We start from the raw sequence: 21,935 nt of genomic DNA on the forward strand, positions 1-21,935 counted from the left end.
TTGCAGCTATACTTTTAGGTCTCCGGTTGAGTTCACAGGTGTTCAGAATGATTTGATAGCTATCTAGCTGAATTCCTGGGACCAGACGAAATTAAGGTCTCCTACTCCTCCACCATCTTGGACTATCCTCAGAAAGGGACTATTATTAGTAACATATTAGAGGCTACAGTGAGGTTTGACCACACACTTCCCCAAAATTTTGTGATTTGGGAGATAAAACTGCCCTCTGGGAATTGGGTGGGGACAGATAATAATATCATTGGTTCAAAGCTGAGATACCCCACATAACCTTTAAAGCTACAATGATTTTCAGTCCAATATAGTGGGATCAGAACCTACCAGAGTGTATTCATATAGCTTAAGAAAAAAAAGCATCAGTCACAAGGGTAATTGGTCAGCAATGGAACATGGGAAAAAGGATCTCATCAAAGGTGAACACGCATAGTACCTAGCAAAGCATTGTCTAGGGGGTAAATGTCTGTCCAGGCTCTCTTAGCCTGACGCCACTAAGGGTGACCATCTAATTTACTGTCCAAACCAAGCCACTGTTGACAGCAAAAGAAGTATTATTAGTAATTGTGTTGAGACAATAAACCAGGACTGTCCCAAGCAAATCAGGGCATATGGTCACTGTACCTCAACTAATTCTTTCTAGTTTATTCCTCTCATTGCAGCCTTCTGATTTACCAAATGTGCCTAAGGCTAAGACATACATTTTTAAATGTACTGACATTATTAAAAACTTGGATGCTGGGCGCCTGGGTGGCTCAGTTGGTTAAGCGGCTGCCTTCGGCTCAGGTCATGATCCTGGAGTCCCAGGATCAAGTCCCGCATCGGGCTCCCTGCTCGGCAGGGAGCCTGCTTCTCCCTCTGACCCTCCCCCCTCTCATGTGCTCTCTCTCTCTCATTCTCTCTGTCTCAAATAAATAAATAAAAATCTTTAAAAAAAAAACAAACTTGGATGCTTCCTACATGGATATGGGCATTTAATACGAGGCTTCTTTGTAACCCCCAAACCTGTTATTAATTGAATAATACATCTTATGGTCAATGACATCTTATAATCAAGGATATACAGTAATTTGGCTTTCCATGCAATATGACACAAAGGAGAATTCATTGATCAGGATGCCCTCCCACCAGGCATTTATTTCCCCTGGAAATGAACAAATAAGTAACCTGGTTTTAAGCATTAGTTTCTTGTAAGCTTGGTTAGTTTGAATTGGTAACCTAAGACTGGTTTCTGAGGCTATAAGGCGAAAGTCCAAATCAAGGACTGGGGTGAATTTACTGGGGTCATTCTGTCCCATAGAGACCTGTTTCAGATGCTCCCCAGCTTTAATCAGGGGACAACCCTCAATGCCACCATGGGCACCATAATGACCCTTCCCCATTGAAACTGGTAGGGGTAACAGGGACGTGGCTTACGTCTGTTGAGTTTAAAAGGCCCATAAGATGTTAAAATGGAAGTGGGGCTGCAAGTAGAACTTGAATGAGATGAGTATGGTCACACATAATCAGAAGAAGAAATGATTTTGCTTCTATCTAATATAGCTATAGTTCAGATAAACCACCAGAGGTAGGAAGTAACTATATGCAGTTAACAAAGACGTTTCAGGAATGTTAGATAGCATTCACAGGAAGTGCCAAATTGTATACACTAATGGTGGATTAGTGTTTGCAGACTCTTAGGAACACAGTAGCCCCCCACCCTTTCTCCATAGGGATATGTGCCAAAACCCCTAGTGGATGCCTAAAACCACAGATAGTTCCAAACCCTATATATACTATGTTTTTTCCCATACATACATACATACATACCTATGATAAAGTTTATTTTATAAATTAGACATAGTAAGAGATTAACAACAATAACTAATAATAAAATAGAATAATTATAACAATATACTGTAATAAGTTATGTGAATATGGTTTCTCTCCCTCTCAAAATACCTTATTGTAACTCATCCTTCTTGTGATGATGTGAGATGACAAAATGCCTATGTGATGAGATGAAGTAAGGTGAAAAAATGACATAAGCATTGTGACGTAGTGTTAGGCTACTACTGACCTTCTGATAATATTTCAGAAGGAGGATCATCTGCTCCTGGACCTCAGTTGACCATGAGTAACTGAAACCGCAGGTAAGAGGGGACTACTGTACAGAAGTTTGGGAAAAGGCACTGTGAGAAATTAACCACTTCTGATATTGGCTCAGAAGGTTGTGGCAGGGAGGAGTGAGAGATGGAATTGATGCACAATTATATTGAAAATATTACAAAAATGTTATTAACGATATGTTCCTTCAACAAAATAAACAATAGTAAGATAATATGTAAAATGAGAAAAATAGTTGAAATCAACTTACTTATTTTGTCCAATTGTCTCAAAATCTTTCACAACAATTGTAAGGGAAGATGAAAAGTCCAGTGGTATACCCCTCAGGTCAAACTCCAAAATCTGTCCACAGAAAGGTTATAAAAAAAAGTTGTTAACAGGATCAGGGAGTATAATAAGATGTACCAATACTAACATCAGGTCATTATCTTCACTGCTGACAATCTTTTGACTTACTCAATTCTATAGTTAGATAGAAGTGATCAAATTCCAAACCTGAAGGCTACTGAGGGCTGTGGGAAGGCAAACCAGACTTAGCCTCAGAAGACCTGGGGGTGATTTCTGGCTTCCCATTTTCTAGGCTCTGTGACTATGGACAAGTCACCAAACCCATGTCATAGTCAGAGAATTTACTTAGTGCCCACCACAATGGGTTAAAAGAACAAAATAAAATGAATGCTTTCTTCACTGGTTGTTTTTAAATTACTTGCTCTTCCCAATCATATTATTTTTACCAAAGAGATGAATAATCTAAAAAAAATTTTCTAAAATGCATCAGCTCTTAAAATATTTTAAGTCCACCATGATCAGTTTGTAGTCAGACGAGACTTTCATCTTAATGCAATAAACTGCTGTCTAATGGCAAACATAAAAAAAACCAACATAACACCAGTGATGCCTTTGATCCATTATATAATATATGAATTAAATAAAGCAGCATCTACTGATGATTTGATTCTCCTTGTAATGGGTTTGGAGTAGATGGAGAATGTATCAAACCTCATTTTAGAATGCTAACCCCAGTGAGTCTGGGTTGGCATTTCATTTGGGTTAGATTTCAGTTACAAAACTACAATTGGGGAGTTTACTTGATAAATACATTTGCAATTTAAAAAAATACACGTTGGAAACAAAATGGGGTGAGATGGGTGATGCCCTGCAGAGGACATGTCTGCTCACGTGACCATATATCTCTCTGCCATTGGCCACATGGATTGACCAAATATACAGAAGCATGTTAGGACTACTCAAAACCTGAAGCATTAAATGTATACATATGTACTTTTTCAATTTGTTTTATTCTTGGAGCTCTGTACAAAGTGCTAGGATCCATAGTATCCACGGGGCCCAACCAGACTGGCCTCTTGCTTTCATGGAGCTGGCAGTCCATCGGGCTGTGTTCTGGGTTCCAGTGAAATTGCAAAGAGGTAGAATTGCCTCTCAATTTTCTTCTTCCCAAAAAGGCATTAGAAAGGTATTTTGTCTTTACCTCATTCAATGAAAAGATAAAGTCTTTATCTTACAGAGACATTGAAACTAGTCGTGGGGGTGGGGAGAAATCTGCAGTTGGTGGAGGGGAAGTCTTCATAGCCTGGTGACTCAGTGAAAATAACAAAGACATTTATCACTGTGCTTATCCAGGAAGGTTTCCTTGGCTTTTGGAAAAAAACAATGGGATGAATGATCATCTTTTAAAAAATTAGTCAGCATAGGAAAATCTACTCAGGGGAAAGAATTAAAATTTTCACATACCTATAAATATATTCAACATTGAACTGTTTATAAAATGTATATAAAGTCAACAGTGGGGGAAGTAAATAAATTATATCCCTTCTACAGAATATTGCATAGTTGAAAAATACTTCTGAATGGAATGATATAGTATACACTCAGGACCTAATAGTAAGAAAAAATAGGATAGAAAGCCATATGTGCTATATGGTGCTACTTTGCTAATTTCAAGACATCATATTTTATTAAATATATCTATTCAATAAACATTTATTGATATATCCCAGATGTTAACAGTAGCTGGTTCTGGATAGTGGGTGGGTGCAAAGGTCAATTTTTTTATGTTGATCTGAAGCTTTCAAAATGTCTACATTAAGGATGTATTACTTTATCAAAACAGAAAAAGCAATAAATGTGGCTCTTGATTAGTCACATGCAGATAGGTTTTTAAATACGGAGCTTTCTCTCTGGGACTCCGGAGATGATCTAATCCCACCCCTTGCCCTACATATGCACCCCCGACATGCAACATAACTGGACCACTGTCACCCAGCAAGCTCAAGGCTGCTCCAGGTTAGAACCCAGCCCTCACAACTCCCTGCCCTGGCTTCGCTCACTGCACTACTATAAGGAGACGTCATCGTGGCACGTCTCCTTGAATGGTTCTGCTGTCTCCATGGCCACAAAGGGAGATGGCAGGGTGGGGGTACAATGCAGAGATTCTTCTTCCAAAGGGAAAAGCTAACCCTTGACCGAAGATAGGACAATCAGATATAACTTATCCATTGAAACAATGTTAAAAAAAAATGAAGTTACCTCATTCCAGAATGGGTTGAGTTCATTGTCAACTTTCTTTGTTTTCTTTTTCTCATCTGCAAATAAAAATAAGAGATATCAATTAATTAAAAATATTCCTAGAACATGAACATTCACTCACTCAATGAGTGTTCCCCTGAGGGCCAACTGTGTGCCCACATTTTCCCACTCATTTGCCTAGAGTCGAGGTTACCTGGGTCAAAGTTTTCCAAACTGAATGGCTTTTTTTTTTTTTGGCCTAAATGCTTCTCCCATGCCCAGATCTACAAGATGTTAGGGAATGAGGGACTCAAAATCATGGCAATGTTGTGATCCCCTGTCTCTCCCTCACTAGCTCCCACAGACCAAGGTTAGTTACCCAGGGCCTCTGTGTCTCCAGCTTGTTGCAGAAAGAAGGCAACAAAGCTAACCTTTGACGAGCAGGTGTTGCCATTTTAGAGACGCGGCTACTGAAATTCAAAGGAGCTAAGAAATGCTTAGCTAATTCTTTTGAGCTAATACTTGGCACTGGGTCCTATATAACCTGCAGTTTCCACTCTGAAGCCCCTGCCATCTCTGCATGTGGTAACACCCCACAGCTTTAAGACTGAGCTGGACTCCCTACCAGAGGCCTTGGCACAAGGTAATTAGTAGACGAACACTTTCTAGGACCTGCAGAGAATGTAGGGTCTCCCTTACTCATGGCTCACCTTTCCTGAAGATACAGGTTTTCTTTCTCTGTATCTGAGACTGGATGAATAAATGTTATTTATGTTATTTATTTTATTTATGATGAATAAATGTTATGTCCCCTTCCTGGATGAATAAATGTTAATAATAATAATAAATGCTAATCCAGCTAGTACTTAAAGTTTCCTTAGAGAAGTCCAAAGAGCAGGGGCATCTGTTGCCAAAATAATCTACTTACCAAAATAAAAGCTAGTGTTTGAGTACAAAATGCTTTGTAAGCATGAGCTCATCTGTTTTCAGGGAAAAAACCAGAACAAAAACCCAAAACAAAACAGTTTTCCTTCTGTGTGTCTCCTTTACCATCACAAAGAACATTCACAACTCTTGTGACACCAGAAGTACGGTGGGGACTCTCCCACTGAGCAATTTTCTGTGACTCCAGGTGGGTGTTTTACAATTTAACTCAATGCTGACACTATCTACCTGAAGACAGCATCAGATCCCACAGGTTAAGGATTCAGATGACAATAGCAAGTCCAGGAGCTTCTGACCTAGCAGGCTATAAATCTGAGGTTCCCACAACTCCCTCATCGGGCTCAATGAAGTTGCCAGAGCGGCTCATAGAACTCAGGAAAACAGTTATTTATATTTACCAGTTTATTAAAGGAGGTGATGGAGGGTACAGATGAACTGCCAGATGAAGAGATATGTAAGGTAAGGTCTGGGAGGGTCCTGGGCACAGGAGCTTCTGTCCCCATGGAGTTAGAATGCCTCAACCTCCTGGTACATGGATGTGTTCACCCATCTGGAAGCTCTCAAAACCCCATTCTTTTGGGATTTTTATGGAGGCTTCCTCACACAGGCAAGATCAATTATTAACTCTACTTCCAGCCCCTTTCTCCAGTCTAGAGGAGTGTGAGTGGGACCGAAATTCCAAGCTTCCCATCATGGCTTGGTCTTCCTGGTGACCAGTCTCCAACCAGGAACCATCCAGGAGCCCACCCAGAGTCACCTCATTAGAACAAAAGATGCTCCTACTGCTATCACCTAGGAATTTATAAGGGTTTTAGCTCAGTGCCAGGAAATGGGGGGGGAGGGTGGAGACCAACGTATATATTTTCTATGATCTTACAATATCTAATCTCTTTAAAAACCCTAGGAGATATGTGTAATTTTCATCCCCCCTTTTGGAGCTAAGGAAACTGAGAAGTGACATACTCAAAGTGACCAAGTTAGTAAGTGGCAGGGATAGCTTTTAAACCCACCAGGCAGCCTCTCTTTGGTGGCCACACTTGGAACTGTCCCCGGTTCCCCTCTACTGCAGTGCAACGGAGAAGGTAGTGGGTTTTGTTCAGTGGAATGTCATATAGCTAAGGCTCCCAGCACACGCCAGCTGTGGGACTAACCACCTCATTCTTCCAAGACCTCAGCATAGTAAAGCCATGAATCACCACCCTCACTCTGCTAAGCATTAACTTTTCCACTTGAGTGGCTCCCAGAGCCCAGCTGGCTTCCCTTTCTAGACTTCAGCATGACTCTGCTCATCGGCTCATGCCTGGACCTGCACTGATCAGTTCTAACTGTGGTCTTTCTAGGTGGCCTACAGAACCCCTCCACGGATCTGATTCCAATACCCCCGAGAAGCTGAACTGTCCCCTCCCACACTGCCATTTGGCCCCACTCACCCCTCCTGCCATCTGATGGAAACCTCTCAATTTTCCTCTGTGGTTACAGTATAAGCAAGTACTCTTGAGAGAAAGAGGAGCCAAGAGAAGTTTAAACTGACAGAGCTGGACAGATGGCTTCTTTCCACAATGGTAGCAGCTCCCTCTAAACAACCATCTACAAGCGCCCGGATGTGCATTCTACTGCAGCGTCTCTAAATCCTTACAGCAACCTTGCAACGTTAACATTCTCATCCCCATTTTACAGACAAAGCATTGAGAGAAGCTGGTTAACTTGCCTAAGGTCACACAGCTAACAAAAAAAAAAAAGAGAGAGAGAGAGAGAACCAGAATCTGAACCTTTGTCTCCTTGGCTCCAAACCCCGAGTGTGTGTTCACCACCTCAACACAGTGCCTCACTGGAAGCTGTCAGAAGCACTGGATAAAGAAAACGCATAAACATAAGATGTGTGATGGGCCTGGCATCCTGAGCAATGGCCACAGGAATGTCCAAGGTCAGGTTTGAGAGTATCCTGAGACTCTCTAAGGCTATTTGCTCCAACACACAATGTGACATCTGTAAGTTTTTCTGGGAAGATGGTTTATTGATCTCATCAGATTCTCAAATGAGTTTGTGGCCTTCACAAAAGTTAGGAATTCTTGCCTTGTACAAGCATGAAATGGTACCATTCCTTTCCCTTCAGCTCACCACCACCCTTGTTGCCACAACCAGGGCTGGGTGGTTGGAGAACTGAGTCAGGAAAGAGTGAATCTGCACCCTGGGACCACAGCAGACCTTCGAGAGAAAAGATGGGAAATTGCAAGAGGTCACAGCAAGTAAGTAAAGCAAGGAGAAAGCAGCAAGTATTTTATAGGAATTGGGCACAGGGGCTTGAGGCAGGACTTGGGTCCCTGAAGGATGGTACCGAAGCAAAATTTTGGTCTCCAAGTCCCCAAGATTCCAGGCAGGGAGCTAAGACAGGGACAAGGGCTCCAGAGAGGCTGTGGAAATAGCCAGTATTTGCTCACTTGAGTTGAATCCCAAGCCTGGTTACTGACCTGGGAATCGGCATATAAGAAGAAATGTTGCACAGGGGTCTTGGTGCTGAGCCACTACTACAGATCCCCCTGCCCCTTCCCCCAGTAGGGGCAGGACTGTTCCAGAGTCAGCAGTTGAGGGGTGTGAAAAAGGGAGCGTCACTTGTTCATTCATTCATCTTCAAGCATTTATTAAGCGCCTACTATGTGCTGGGAACTGGGGAAACAGAAGAGTACAAGATAGTTCTTGGTCTCCAAACATTCCACATATGGAGTTCACGGGCTATTGAATAGAAGAGCCAAAGGAATCTTGACACATGTTTTCAGCAAACAGCAAAAACCCACCATGTTCTTGCCTACTTCATTCTCATGTTGGAGCTTCCTCCTGTCAGAGAGGGGGATAATGGAAATAATGCCTGCCCCGGTCAGGCAAAGGGACCTCATAGCTCAGCCCATGCAAATGGTCCACTAAGTGAGTTCTTCCACAAACATTAGTGAGTTTTCTCATTCTTCTATCTAATACATATATTTGAAATATCACTGGCCAGGCACTGAGCTGGATACTGTGGGGGATACAAAGATACCCAAGATACACTTCCTGCCCTCGGGTGCTCCACCAAGGAAGGAGATGTGGCCACAGGGGACTGATACAGGAAAAGGCTGCAGTTGCCATCAGAGGGGATACACCTGAAAAGGGGAGATGACTTCAAGCTGGGGGCACCAGATAAGGTCTCACAGAGGAAGCAGAGGCCAAGATGCGGATTGAAAGACAAGGATGAGTTGAAAACGTGGAGCTGGGATGAAAAGGTCACTCCAGGTGGGGGCAATGGGGTGGGTGGGTCAGCCACAGGGGAGAGAGCACAGGTCATGTCTGGGGACATAACACAGCCCAAGTGGCTGGAACCAACGGGACGTGGAAACGAGCAGAGGCAACCAGGCTGTGTGGGAAGGTTATGGTCACCCTGTGAAGCCATGACTGCCAAGCTAAGCCAAGCTTCATTTGGCTGATACAAGCCATTTAGTAAAGAGGGTGTTAGACATTGGGCTTTGTAACTTCAAGAGGTTCATAATCCCACAAGGAAAGCCAAGTTGTGCATTAACTTCTCATACGTGTTCCTGAGCACATGATTCCATTGTGTATTGAGAACAAAGGGAACCGGCCGAATGCCTGCAAGTGCCAGGTGACCGCAGACCAGGTAGGACTGTTCCAGTGGAAACTGTGGCTGCCCCCCATCCCCCCGCACTTGCACTGGTGCCAAGGGGGCTACCTTCTAGGGGGTACCTTCTCTCTCAGCCAGGCCTGTGCTAAACCCTGCACGTATGTCATTTCATTGAACCTTGCCAGCAAGCCCAAGAGGTAACTTATCCCCAATATGCAGATAAGCAAAATGAGCCCAGGATGGTTAGGTAATTTGCCCAAGATCACAGAGCCAAGCAGAAACACTCTAACTCAGAACCAGTCTGATTCTACAGCCCATGTGTTCAACCGCTGTGCCTCCTAGCTCCCTAGTAAGTAAAGATTACATTGCTAACATTAGCTCCTCCCCTTCTGGAGAAACCCAGCTCAACCCCTTCTAAAAAGGAGGCTCTCATTTTTATCAAAATGTGTGTACATTATATGCTATTGAAAGTCTATTCTCACATAAATATGTCAGCCAAAAAACAAAAGTAAATAAATTTCTTTCTTAGCAGCAGCCAGTCACATATTTATATTGTTCAATTTTCCAAAAATTCCACCACTTTTTTTTTTTTTTTAAAGGTCTAAATTGCAGGTGCTAAACATCAGATGAAGTCACGGGAAGCTCTTTTCCCTTTCTGCACAGCACCTACCTCCCCCTGCTCTCATCTCTAATTTTATTAAGATGACTATTTCTTCCTATGGACAGGAATTAAATGCTTTCAACCCAGAACAGAACAACTGACTCAAATGCAAAGTACACTCCGGACCATGACTCAAGGCATTCTTTGGGACATTTCCTGTTTTTTTGATAAGTCAAGCCTGCCTGCTTCTCTCTCTGTTCACTGAAGGTCACCACCGCAGTAATTAACCTGCATGCCAACCTCTGCATGAAGTTTCCAGAGAAGTGAACAAACATTCCTTGCCAAGGCACCACGCCCTCTCGCACAGAGCCATTTCCTTTGCTGTTCGCCTACCACACAGTGTGCTGGACCCTTAGGGACAAGGCTCCAGAGATCACCAGACCTCCTAGGACTGGACTGGCCACCTCCGTGCTGCGAGGGCCCATGTGGTGGCTCATTTTATGTGTCACTTGGCAAGGCTATGTGCCCCCTGTTTGGTCAAACTTGAGTCTAGATGTTGCTGTTGAGTCTAGAAGGTATTTTATAGATGTGATTAACATTTGCAATCAATTGTCTTTAAATAAAAGAGATTATGCTCTGTCATGTGGCTGTGGGTCTCATCCGAACCATCAAAAACTGAGGTTTCCTAGGGGAGATGGAATTCTGCCTCAAGACCGTGACATAGAAATCCTGCCCAAGTTTCCAGCCTGCTGGCCTGCCCCACAAATTTCAGACTTGCCAGCCCTTATAATCACATGAGCCAATTTCTTAAAATAAGTCTCTCAATCTGTCTGTCTCAACACACACACACACACACACACACACGCACACACACATACACCCTATGGGTTCCATTTTTCTGGAGAACCCTAATACAATAAGCAATGCCAGGTGCTCATGGAAGTAATAGCATCTACAATGGTAACACTTTTTCGATACTTCCAAAGACACCCCACCTCACTGATCCTCACACTGCTGCAGGGAAAATCACAGGGTTGGCCCAGCTCTTCCGACTGGACTTTCAAATCAGTGAACTCTCCGATTCTTTGAGCTGTTATTTCAGACAAAGGCTCAACCACTGAGCTCAGAGTCCCTCTTGTGTACCCTGGGGAATTTAGACTAGATGATCTCTAAGTCTTCCTCCAGGTCTAGTGGAATATGTGCCTTATGAAGGACCCCCAAGTCCTCACTGGCCTAGATTGCTGACATGGCCCCAGGAGAAGTGGGCGGTCCCATTTACAAAGCTCCCCTAAGTAACTTAGCTCTTTGGTAGGCAAAGTAGATCAACAAGATCTCTAGGTCCAGCCATGCATCTAAACTTGACCTCCCATTGAGAAATACTTCTTCATCTTCTCCGGGTCCTGGGTTATGGCCCCTTTGTCTTCAGAAATAGTCACAGACATATATAAAGTCACTACTATTTGGCCTGGAATATCACAGAATCCCTGAAGTTATCCACGCAGGACTAACAGTTATTAAATGCTCTGAACTAGTCACCGTTCCCAGTGCTTTCCATGGAGTGTCTCATTAATCTTCGCAACTACCCTAAAAGGTAAATTCTATTATGATCACCCCTGATTACACAAGGAGAAACCAAAACACAGAGAGGCGAAGCAATTTATCAGAGGTCACACAGCTAGTAAGTGGAGGAGCCGGGATTCAGACTCTGGCAGGCAGAGACACAGAACAGTTGCCTGAATCGGAGGATTAAGACCAACCAGACTGACTCCTTGAAGGCTGGGACTATATTTTACTAATATCGTTATTCCCCTCAAGTAATTTCCCCATGATTTGAGTGAATTGAACTTCATAAGCTCATGGAAGTTTTTTTACTGGGGTTGCTTTAACGATTCAGTGAGAACATGAATACAGAGTGCTCGGCACAGGGCCCAGCACACAGGAAGCACTGAGCGAACAGGAGCTATTATTTTTACTATGGCACCTGCTCAGCACCTCTTGTGCACCCCAGGGGCTTTCCCAAGCTGTGGAGCCTCGCCAGAGGGCAGGGCCCAGTCCCCAGAGCAAGAGCCCAGTGACGCTAGGCTCTGCCCTGCTGGAGCCGTTCTCTCCCCTGGCTGTGTGGCCCGCGGGGGGGCTGCTGGCTTCTGGGCAGGGCTGCTTCTTCCCGGCAGTCAGCCTGGCAGCCACCAGCATCTTGGAGAATCTCCAAAGGATCCAGAGGGCCGCGAAGGCCAGGGCAGGGCCAGCAGGAGACTCCTCCACCCTCAGCACTTAGAGGGACCTGGGGGCAGCACAGAGACAGGTGGCCCGTCCGGTTCTGCCTGGCTAAAGGTGGATCTCTGGCTCCTCGCTTTCCAACCCTGGCGGGCCAACTGCTCCAGGTATGTTGTCAAACGGGTTCTGGGGAAGGCGTTTTGGCTAAATGGCAACTATGATACAAAGCAAGGCTGGTCTGTGTTTCTGAAATAGTCACTGATAGCTCTGATAAACAGAAATGCCCTGGGATTTTTGCCATCACCAGCAGTTTAATCCACTGTCCCCACTTCTCCTGCCTATACCGGGGATGGCTTTGACCTCGGGGCTCTTTAGCAAGCTCGGCTGCTCAGTTGCCTCAGGTATGAGGCAGAACTGGGAACCGGGAGTGTCCGGGATGGGGATGGAAGTAGACTTAAAGAGGAGAGATGCCAAGCACAGAGAAAGCCAGACACGCACGTAGCAGGGGGAAAGTGCACGGATCTTCATCTCAGGACTGGGGTTCTAGTCTCTCCTCGACTCATCCTGGCTGCCCAGCTTTGGCCGCTCCTGACCTCTCTGAAGCTCTATTTCTTCATCTGTCAAATGAGTATAAACAATCCTTGCCCTGGACCCCAGCCAGACTTGTGAAGGACAGATGTGATCAAGCCCAGGAAAGGGCTTTTCATGCTGTTAGTGCCCTGGAGGGAGGCCCCTTCCTCAAGCCGTGTCACACAGGGGAAGGCATCGTAACGGGTCCAGTGCACTGGGACAAACCAGAGCGCATTTGGAGCCCTAGACGAGGCCTCTGAGGCCAAAGGCGTCAGGCCCACAGGTACCAATGCCCCAGGCCTTGGCACGGCTCTGGCTAGATGTCCCCAGGGCTGGATTTGCCCAAGGAAATACAATGGGAAGGACAGAGAGCCTGGATTTCAGCCATGGGGGTCTGAGGCCTGAGTCTCTGTGTGCATTACCCTAGGTGGGCCGAAAGTACACATGGCCGAGACCCAGGCCCCCACACGGGGGTGTCACAGTCTCAGCGGTGGGTGGGTGTGTCCCAGCTCTGCCTGGACCCTGCGGCGGGATGTTGACCAAGGTAACCCACCCTCCCCAAACCCATAAAAAGAGGGACTTCATTTTTTGGTGAGAATTAAGTGAATAAATATACATGAAGCACCTGGTGCGCTTACTAGCTCTCATCATCAATATAATCTGCAAATAATGAAATACAAAAAAAAAAGTTCAAACTTTCCAGGAGTTTAAACTCGCTGAACTCTGAATTCACTGACCTCTCACTGGGTTTACAGCTGGACCGCGAGCTGCATGCGGGCAGGGGCAAGTCTGGCTAGTTCCTGAACAGACCTGCAGTGCTGAGTGCAGAGCCTGACAGAGTCCACTCTGGATCAATATTTGTTGAATGAATTTATGTTTGAGAGAAGCAGTAGGGAGACACGACCGTGAATGAGAGAAGGGAGGGAGACAGGACCGTCCAGGCAGTGATTCCGACCATGAGGAGAGGTAAGCAAAAAGAAAATTGTTTATTTTTTAATCATGAAAGAGAGATAAGGAAAAAAAATTTTTTTTTTAAATTTGTAAGTTGTGCTATTGGGATCGGAGGTGAGGTAATGGAGACTCCCCCTGCCACTCAAATATTAGATTTTTAATAGTTTTCATGCAATACGTTAGAGTTTTAGTCTCCACTAATGGCTCGGACTCAATTATCAGAGGAATGAGTCACCGCTAAGCTATGATAGCTCCGAGCTTCTGAGTCACAGCAAGTCATAAAGACTTTCATTACCCTGTGGGAACTCACCCCTGGAAGGCTGCATTTTGCTTTTCTTCTTTTTTTTAAGTTCTTGTGTTCTTGGTACATGTTCTTCCTCTCTCAGCCTGGGTCCAAATGATCCCCACACACTGAGCCACTCAATCCACTCAGTGGAAAGAGAGCGTTCGTAATTCGACTTGGTTGTTTTAGGCAGACGTTGCGTGTTACCTCTTTAGCCATGCTGACCTTGGGGAATGCACACGGGAGACTATGGAATCAGACAGTCCTGAGCTGAATCCTGACTGGTTCCTGCCTCTGTTTCTCCATGTGTAAAATGAAGATGACGTAAGACCTACTCCTTCAAAATGCCCATGAGGATTAAATAAGACAATAGGCACAGGTAGGGGCATAGCATCAGGGTTTCATAAATGGTGGTGGTGGTACAGCAAGTGGTTGGTACTCAGCACCCCCCCTGCCCCAAGCCAGAATCTCCCGAAGACCTAAGTAGCAATGAACGCTTACAGCATTTTCTATGTATGTGCTTTCCTTTTACTCATGCTGATCCTCACAACTACACTCTGAGGTGGGGACTGTTACCCTGCCCATTTTGTAGATGGGACAACTGAGGTACGGAGACGCTGCGCAGCAGTGAGTGAGAGGAAGACCTGCACTCCTCACCGCGGTGGCTGTCCTCCCGCTGTCTGTGCTGTATAATAACCGCACGCGGCTGTGTACATCTAAATCAATGAAAACTAGAAAATATTAAAAGTTCAGTTCCTCAAGTGACACTGGCCACATTTCAGTGATCAGCAGCCACACGTGGCTCATGGCTACCATCGCGAAGAGGGCAGATCTCAAACATCCCCCCCATCCTAGAACATTTCAGGAGACAGCTCTGATCCAAATAGTCGAGCACACAAATAAGTGACTGCCGAATGAAGTAAATAAAAACGAGTAAATCTCTGCTTTAGTATCACCACATGGACTAGTTGTTTTGACAAAAGATGCACCCAACCTAGACCTGTTTTCTAGATTCGTAGCTTCACCTTGGGAGAGGAGAGCATAAAAGTCTGGCATCAGCTGTTCTCGTTTGATTTGCAAACTTCTTACTTCCTTAGTCCCTAACCTAGACCACTAATTTTTCACTTTGCCACATGCAAAGAGGGAAAAACTTCAAGAGGTCAGGTCAGAGTAAACATCTATTTTTTTAGGTTTATTTATTTATTTTTCATAATCTCTACACCCAACGTGGGGCTCAAACTCACAACCTCAAGATCAGGAGTCGCATGCTTTTCTAACTAAGCCAGCCAGATGCCCCCAGTAAACACCTATTTTTAGTCCAAGTACCTTAAATACATCACCTCATTTGACTTTTACAACCTTCAAAAGTAGGTCTTATACCCACTTTACAGCTGGGAAGACTGAGATGCAGAGAAGTTTCTTGCCATTAATAAGACCAAAGCCCTACTATCATGGTCAGAGGTAGGCTGGGGCTCCCCTTCCTTCCAGCTTCCTTTGTGGTGCAGCTTAGTGGATTCCAAACAGCCTGTGGAAACTCTGAAGTCTTAGGTATTCAAGATCAGTTTTGTAGTTTGTGGGCAGAGGGCCCTGGTTCCATCTGGTCCCTCTGGCCTGTGAGAACCTGACTGTCACCGGTGAAACCCCTTGACCCCTGAATTGACTGACTTCCAGGAAACTCCCAGAAGTTTCTGCCTGTCAATTTCATCTTTTTTTTTTTAACATTTTTTATTTTGTTATGTTAATCACCATTCATTACATCATTAGTTTTTAATGTAGTGTTCCATGATTCATTGTTTGCGTATAACACCCAGTGCTCCCTTCAGTAAGTGTCCTCTTTAATAACCATCACCAAGCTAACCCATCCCCCCAACCCCCTCCCCTCTAGAACCCTCAGTTTGTTTCTCAGAGTCCATAGTCTCTCCTGGTTCGTCTCCCCCTCTGATTCCCCCCCTTCATTTTTCCCTTCCTACTATCTTCTTTTTTTTTTTTTTTTTTTAAGATTTTATTTATTTATATGACAGAGAGACACAGCGAGAGAGGGAACACAAGCAGGGGGAGCGGGAGAGGGAGAAGCAGGCTTCCCGCGGAGCAGGGAGCCCGATGCGGGGCTCGATCCCAGGACCCTGGGACCATGACCTGAGCTGAAGGCAGACGCGTAACGACTGAGCCACCCAGGCGCCCCTATCTTCTTTTTTTTTTAACATGAATGTATTATTTGTTTCAGAGGTACCCTCCCCAGTGTCTATCACCCAGACACCCCATCCCTCCCACCCCCCACCACTCCAGCAACCCTCAGTTTGTTTCCTGAGATTAAGAATTCCTCATATCAGTGAGATCATATGATACATGTCTTTCTCTGATTGACTTATTTCGCTCAGCAAAGCTAATGAATGAATTGCTGGAACAGGAAAAGAAACATGTGAGGATCTGTATGCAGATAAACCAGAAAGTGCCCAACAGTTACCTCAGCTCACTATAATGTTAAAATCCCCCTCTGAATATTCATCCCAAGCTCTAATAAAAGGAGCCGCCCATGCCTTTGGAATTATTTCCATGATCTCCTTATTTGTACGAATGCAGATGACATTGAGAGGCAACTCCACATGGTGTAGTCTTTGTCTGTAACTCACAGCAGAGGGGACTCACTTTGGTCTGGTATCATGACCAGAGTGAATCAGATGAGGAGCTAGAGCCTTTCATTCAGTAACTACTTATTACTCATCTACTACCTGCCAAGCACTAAGCTAGGTGCTGGGGAAAGAGACAGTCTCTGACCTCATGAAGCTTACTTTCCAATGGAGGAGGCAGACAGAAATCAAGTAAGCCAGCAAATATATAACTGTGTGTTTTGACAGGAACCACGAAGGAGTATAGGATGGTAGGAGAGACAAATATGGAGGGACCTGTTAGGACCTCTGGTTCCAGCCCTGCCCTGGGGAACCCAGACCAATCAGAAGGCCTGGCATTGCAGGGGACCAAGGCTATTTCCCATCTGCCTTCAGCTCTGCTATGGCTCTTGGCATGAGCTCGGCCACACAGACATCACAGGGCCAGGGCTCCAATGGCTAACAGGTCATCAGCCTCGCTCAGGCTGCTGCTGTGTGCCCCCCTACCCCCCTTCGCAGAAGGGCTTGCCTTGCTGCCGGCCACTGAGGCTGCAGACTACGCTGCTGAGAGCCTCACTCTGAGTTCTGAGGTACGTGGAGCTGAAAATCCACGTCAACAGAGCGTTGCTAAGAATCTACTATGTTCACATCCATTAGGATGACCATTATGGAAACAAAACCAAACCAAACCAGAAAATAAGAGTCTGTCGAGGATGTGGAGAAATTGGAACCCTGAACATTGCTGGTGGGAATGCTAGTAAAATCATGCCGTCAGTATGGAAAACAGTGTAGTGGTGACTCAAAACATTAAACACAGCATTACCACACGACCCAGAAATTCCAATTTGGGCTTTATGCCCAAAAGAATGGAGAGCAGGAACTCAAAAACAGTATTTGTACACCCATGTTCAGAGCTTCATTACTCACGGTAGCCAAAAGGTGAAGCAACCCAAGTGCCCACTGATGGATGAATGGATAAACAAAATGTGGCGTATACATACAGTCTTACCAAAAGAAAAAATTCGGACACCTGCTACAACACAGATGAACCCTGAGGACATTAGGCCAAGTGAAATAAGCCAGCCACAAATGGACAAATATCGAATGATTTCACTCACATGAGGTACCCGGGTAGTCAAATTCACAGAGACAGAAAATAGAGTGATAGTTGCCGGGGGCGGGGGTGGGGGTGGGGGATGAGGAATTATTATTTAATGAGTATAGAGTTTCAGTTTGGGAAGATGAGAAAGTTCTGGGGACTGAAGATGGTGATGAAAGCACAAGGACATGAATGTACTTAATGCTACTAAACTGTATACTTAAAAATGGTTACAGTGGTAATGTTTATGCTATATACATTTAACCACAATTAAAACAACAGCAACAACAAAGAACCTATCATGGGCCTCCTCAAGAAGTTACAATGCGCGCTCAGGGAATCAGACATTGGCTCTGCCTTCCCCCTGCTTGTACGCCACAGCTACCAAGCAGCCCATTTCTTTTTTTTTTTAATATTTTATTTATTTATTCATGAGAGTCAGAGAGAGAGAGAGAGGCAGAGGGAGATGTGGGACTCGATCCCAGGACCCTGGGATCATGACCTGAGCCGAAGGCAGACGCTTAACCATCTGAGCCACCCCGGCGCCCCCAAGCATCCCATTTCTTCATCTAAGCCTGGGCCACCCCTCAGATGGCCCCCAGGGTTTTGTATGCCCCACCCCAGCAGTGGGGTGGGGGAAGGAGTGGGGACATAAAAAGGGGAGGAAGCTAGTGTTTGCCATACAACTACAGATGGTCCCTGCCTTGGGATGGTACAACTTAATTTTTCAACTTTATGATGGTGCAAAAGCAATTTGCATTCAGTGGAAACGTACTTTGAAATTTGAATTTGGATGTTTTCCTGGGCTAGCGCTCTGCAGTACAATACTCTCACGGTGCTGGGCAGGGGCAGGGAGGGGCAGGGAGCACGGCTGCCAATCACGCACACAATCACACGCGCAAACAACTGATACACTTAACAACCATTCTGCACCCAGCCAGCCATTCTGTTTTTCACTTTCACTACAGTATTCAATAAATTACATGAGATATTCGATACTTTATTATAAAGCAGGCTTTGTGGTGGATGATTTTGTCCAGATGATGTAGGCCAATGTGTTTTAAGTATGTTCAAGTTAGGCTGGGCTAAGCTATGATGTTCTGTAGGTGAGGTGTATTGAATGCGTTTTCAACTTACCATGGGTTTATTGGGATGTAACCCCATCATAAGTCAAAGAAGATCTGTATTATGTGCCAGACACTATGATAGTATTTTAGATATTTAATCATTGTCGATCCTTATGATGTCCCTGTGAGGTACATATCGTTCTCCTCATTTTATAGTTGAAGAAATAAAGTCTCAGAAATATAGTTATCAAAAATATTTGGCTCCCAATGGTACACCCAAGAGTGAAACTTGGTCTGCCCAGTCCAAAGCTTATCACTTTACATGTATTGTGTTGATTACAGAAAGAAGGGGGCTCTTTTAGGGGATGGAGCGGGGTTGGTCAGATAGTAACTTCAAGATGGCAAAGCAGCAAATGCCCCAGCTGCAGGGAGCTGGACCAGGTAGTTCATGGTCTAGGCCCTCAAAGCTCAGCTCGTGTAGTAGAGGCATCTGGGATACCTGTCTTGTGAGTCTGTATCCTTTGGCACAGCTGATTAGACCAGGGGTGAACACCTGCCCAAAACTGAGCCAACTGGTATCTTTCCCTCAAAGAAGAGACACTGAGGCTGTAGCAGATATAGAACGCAGACCAAGTCACCTCCACAGTAACCCAAAGCCCCATGCACACTGCCAATAGCAGAGCAGTAGGACTAGGAGATTCCACGAAGGCAGCCAGTGCAGAGAGAGAAAACGGACGTCATGCACAGGGAGGAAGAAGGGCATGACGTCCCGTAGTCTTTGGGGGAGTGAGAGTGAACGCCACCCTGCTTGACACAATTCTGGCTCCTGTGAAGCCCATGATTTAGATTCTGGAAGATTTCTCTCTAGATTTGGGGAAAGAACAAAAAGACAAAACCACACTTTATTTGAGCAAGCTTGCGGGTATGTGTTCCCTGCAATTAAGCAGTTGCCGGCCATGACACCTTATCTTTCAGGCAGGCCAACCGGGTAGGGAGAGAAGGACCTTATGTGAATGAGGCCACCGCTCAGCTTGGTTAGAAATGCTCCCCGTCGGCTTTTGGGAAAACAGCAAAATTTTTCTTCCCTGTCACTTACTATTTCTATGCCCTTCTCTCCCTCTGTGGGCACCCTCCCTCCTGTCTCAGGTAGCTCCTGTTATGCTGGCCCCCTGCAGAGCCACCCCCCGCCCCCAGCCCTGTACTCACCTGCAGGGTGAACACCCTGGCTGGGAGGAAGGCAGTGTGAGTCCCATTTCACAGAAGAGTGTGAGGAAGGATGGCCCAATGAGCCTGCCCAGTGTGGTTTTCTTACTCATTTAATTCAGTCAGATTGCTTTCTCAGTATCTTTTATGTTAATTCCTTCCTTCTCATTCTAGCCCTGGGATAAACTCCCTCTGCCCTGCAAAGCATTTACCTCAACCAGTAAACCTTCTCTTTAGTCACCCTCGCTAGTACTAATAACCTGTCCACAATGCTGCCTAATGTCTCCCCACCGGTTTGTGAGTAAAGTGCCATCCCTAACCACACTGGATTACCCTCTGTCACCCTCATCACACAAGCCCATGGCTCCCTGGCGTTTCTGTGCTGTTTCAGAGCCTGGCATGTCTTCCTTCTCCTCATTTCTGTCCAATTTCCTCATCCTTTAAGACCGAATCAAGTGATACTTCCCCCCAGCGATTATTCTGCTTCTGTCTGCTCTTACATTGTAATTCCATACATCTGTTCTGGTTTGTTTCTCATTCTCGTGTTCTAACTAGTTGATTTCCTAGGCCTAGGAGACCAAACCACGCTATGTATATTTTTCTAGATTTATTCCTCACATACTGTCTGGTGCTTGAGGACCTCCATAAAAGCAAATGTTATCAAATGGGGAAAGAAGTTTAGGGGTTCCCATGTGCAATTTCACAAGTATATTCATCTAATCCTCAAACAACCCTGTAAGGTAGATGTTAGTAAGAACACCGAAGCTGAAAATTTTAATTCATTGGCCCATGAGCACATAGGAAGTAAAGGACGGGAAATGGGATTTTTATTCAGGCCTCCCTGGCTCCAAAGCCCAGGGCCTTTGCACTCGAATGCCCAAGAGCTTTGCCACCGAACACCTAATGCTAAGTTAGCTGATAAAGCTTAAGGTACCAGTTGTCCAGGCAGCTGTTTCTGCGTGTTCGGAGCCACTCACAGCACACCCCTACTCCACAGGACAGTTGTTCTGTAGATACTACACCAAGGATAGGTGACCATTGCCATGTCATGGCACATGCATTATTCATTAGAGGCCACTGAACAGTTCATGTATGAATTTTCACCATAAAATCTTAACAGCTTCACATTTTCCTTGCAGCATCAAGAATGCAAAAAGTAGGGGCGCCTGGGTGGCTCAGTCATTGGGTATCTGCCTTCGGCTCAGGTCATGGTCCCAGGGTCCTGGGATCGAGCCCCGCATCGGGCTCCCTGCTCGGCGGGAAGCCTGCTTCTCCCTCTCCCACTCCCCCTGCTTGTGTTCCCGCTCTCGCTCTCTCTCTCTCTGTCAAATAAATAAATAAAATCGTTAAAAAAAAAAAAAAAAGAATGCAGAAAGTACTACAACACCGATTTGTCCCTGGGTAACAGGTGCTAGGAATTGATTATGCTCAGTGTTCAGGAATGTGCAGGGCTGCCTGGTGGGCTCAGTTGGAAGAGCATGTGACTCTTGATCTCAGGGTCATGAGTTTGAGCCCCATGCTGGGTGTAGAGCTTACTAAACTTAAAAAAAAAAAAAAAAAAAAAGGAATGTGTGAAGTGACCCTTTGCCAAGCTTCATCCACAAAGCACCTTCGGGAATATTAAGTTTAATTCTTCCTGAAAGAAGGGAGATTGGCAGACTTCTGATGGTCCCCTTCAGGACCAAGAATCAATGACTTTATTGCACTAAGCTGTCTCAAATCTCCTGCCAGCTCTGCTTCCATGGTCAACATCTAAAATGTATGCTCAACATCGACGATATGCTAGGGGTTGGAGAGGATATAAAAATCTCATTCCTTTTTGGCAGGGCCAAATCCCATGGGGATGGAGAAACTCACCAGTAAACCCAAACCAGCAAATACCAGCAACTTTGGGTATGCCTTGAGGGCATGCATGTATGTAAGAGATGTTGTAGGCGAGGGGAAGAAAAACAAACCACATTCATTCATTTTTAAAAGGCACCTGTGGTTTTGTAAATGACTGAGAGCCTGTAAAATGTGCCTTTGGGAAGTATACCTCTGAGAGTTCACATGCTTCATTCAACAGAGTGGGGCCACTTTCCTTAGGTGGTGATTCTCCAAGCTCTGTACTCCCGGAAGTGAGGGAAACGACTCAGTAGATTAAAC

At 45.1% G+C, this 21,935-nt stretch overlaps 2 protein-coding genes across 4 annotated transcripts in view; one reads left to right on the forward strand and one right to left on the reverse strand.

The window, feature by feature from the left end:
- Positions 1-21,935, reverse strand: part of MYOF (myoferlin) — a 153,238-nt gene that overhangs the window by 127,072 nt on the left and 4,231 nt on the right. For all 3 annotated transcript variants that reach the window (XM_035025232.1, XM_035025241.1, XM_035025221.1), the window contains exons 2-3: positions 4,666-4,721; positions 2,369-2,460 (exon numbers count right to left, since the gene is read on the reverse strand). In XM_035025232.1, the coding sequence (XP_034881123.1) occupies positions 2,369-2,460; positions 4,666-4,721 (148 nt within the window). The remainder of the gene's footprint in view (positions 1-2,368; positions 2,461-4,665; positions 4,722-21,935) is intronic.
- The window catches only part of CEP55 (centrosomal protein 55), a 42,671-nt gene continuing 32,862 nt past the window's right edge, over positions 12,127-21,935 (forward strand). The window contains exon 1 of the mRNA XM_035025254.1: positions 12,127-12,178. The gene's annotated coding sequence lies outside the window, so the exon portion shown is untranslated. The remainder of the gene's footprint in view (positions 12,179-21,935) is intronic.

The sequence above is a fragment of the Mirounga leonina genome, unplaced genomic scaffold (genome assembly GCF_011800145.1).
Source record: "Mirounga leonina isolate KUSES-001 unplaced genomic scaffold, KU_Mleo_1.0 Mir_114, whole genome shotgun sequence".
Classification (NCBI taxonomy): domain Eukaryota; kingdom Metazoa; phylum Chordata; class Mammalia; order Carnivora; family Phocidae; genus Mirounga; species Mirounga leonina.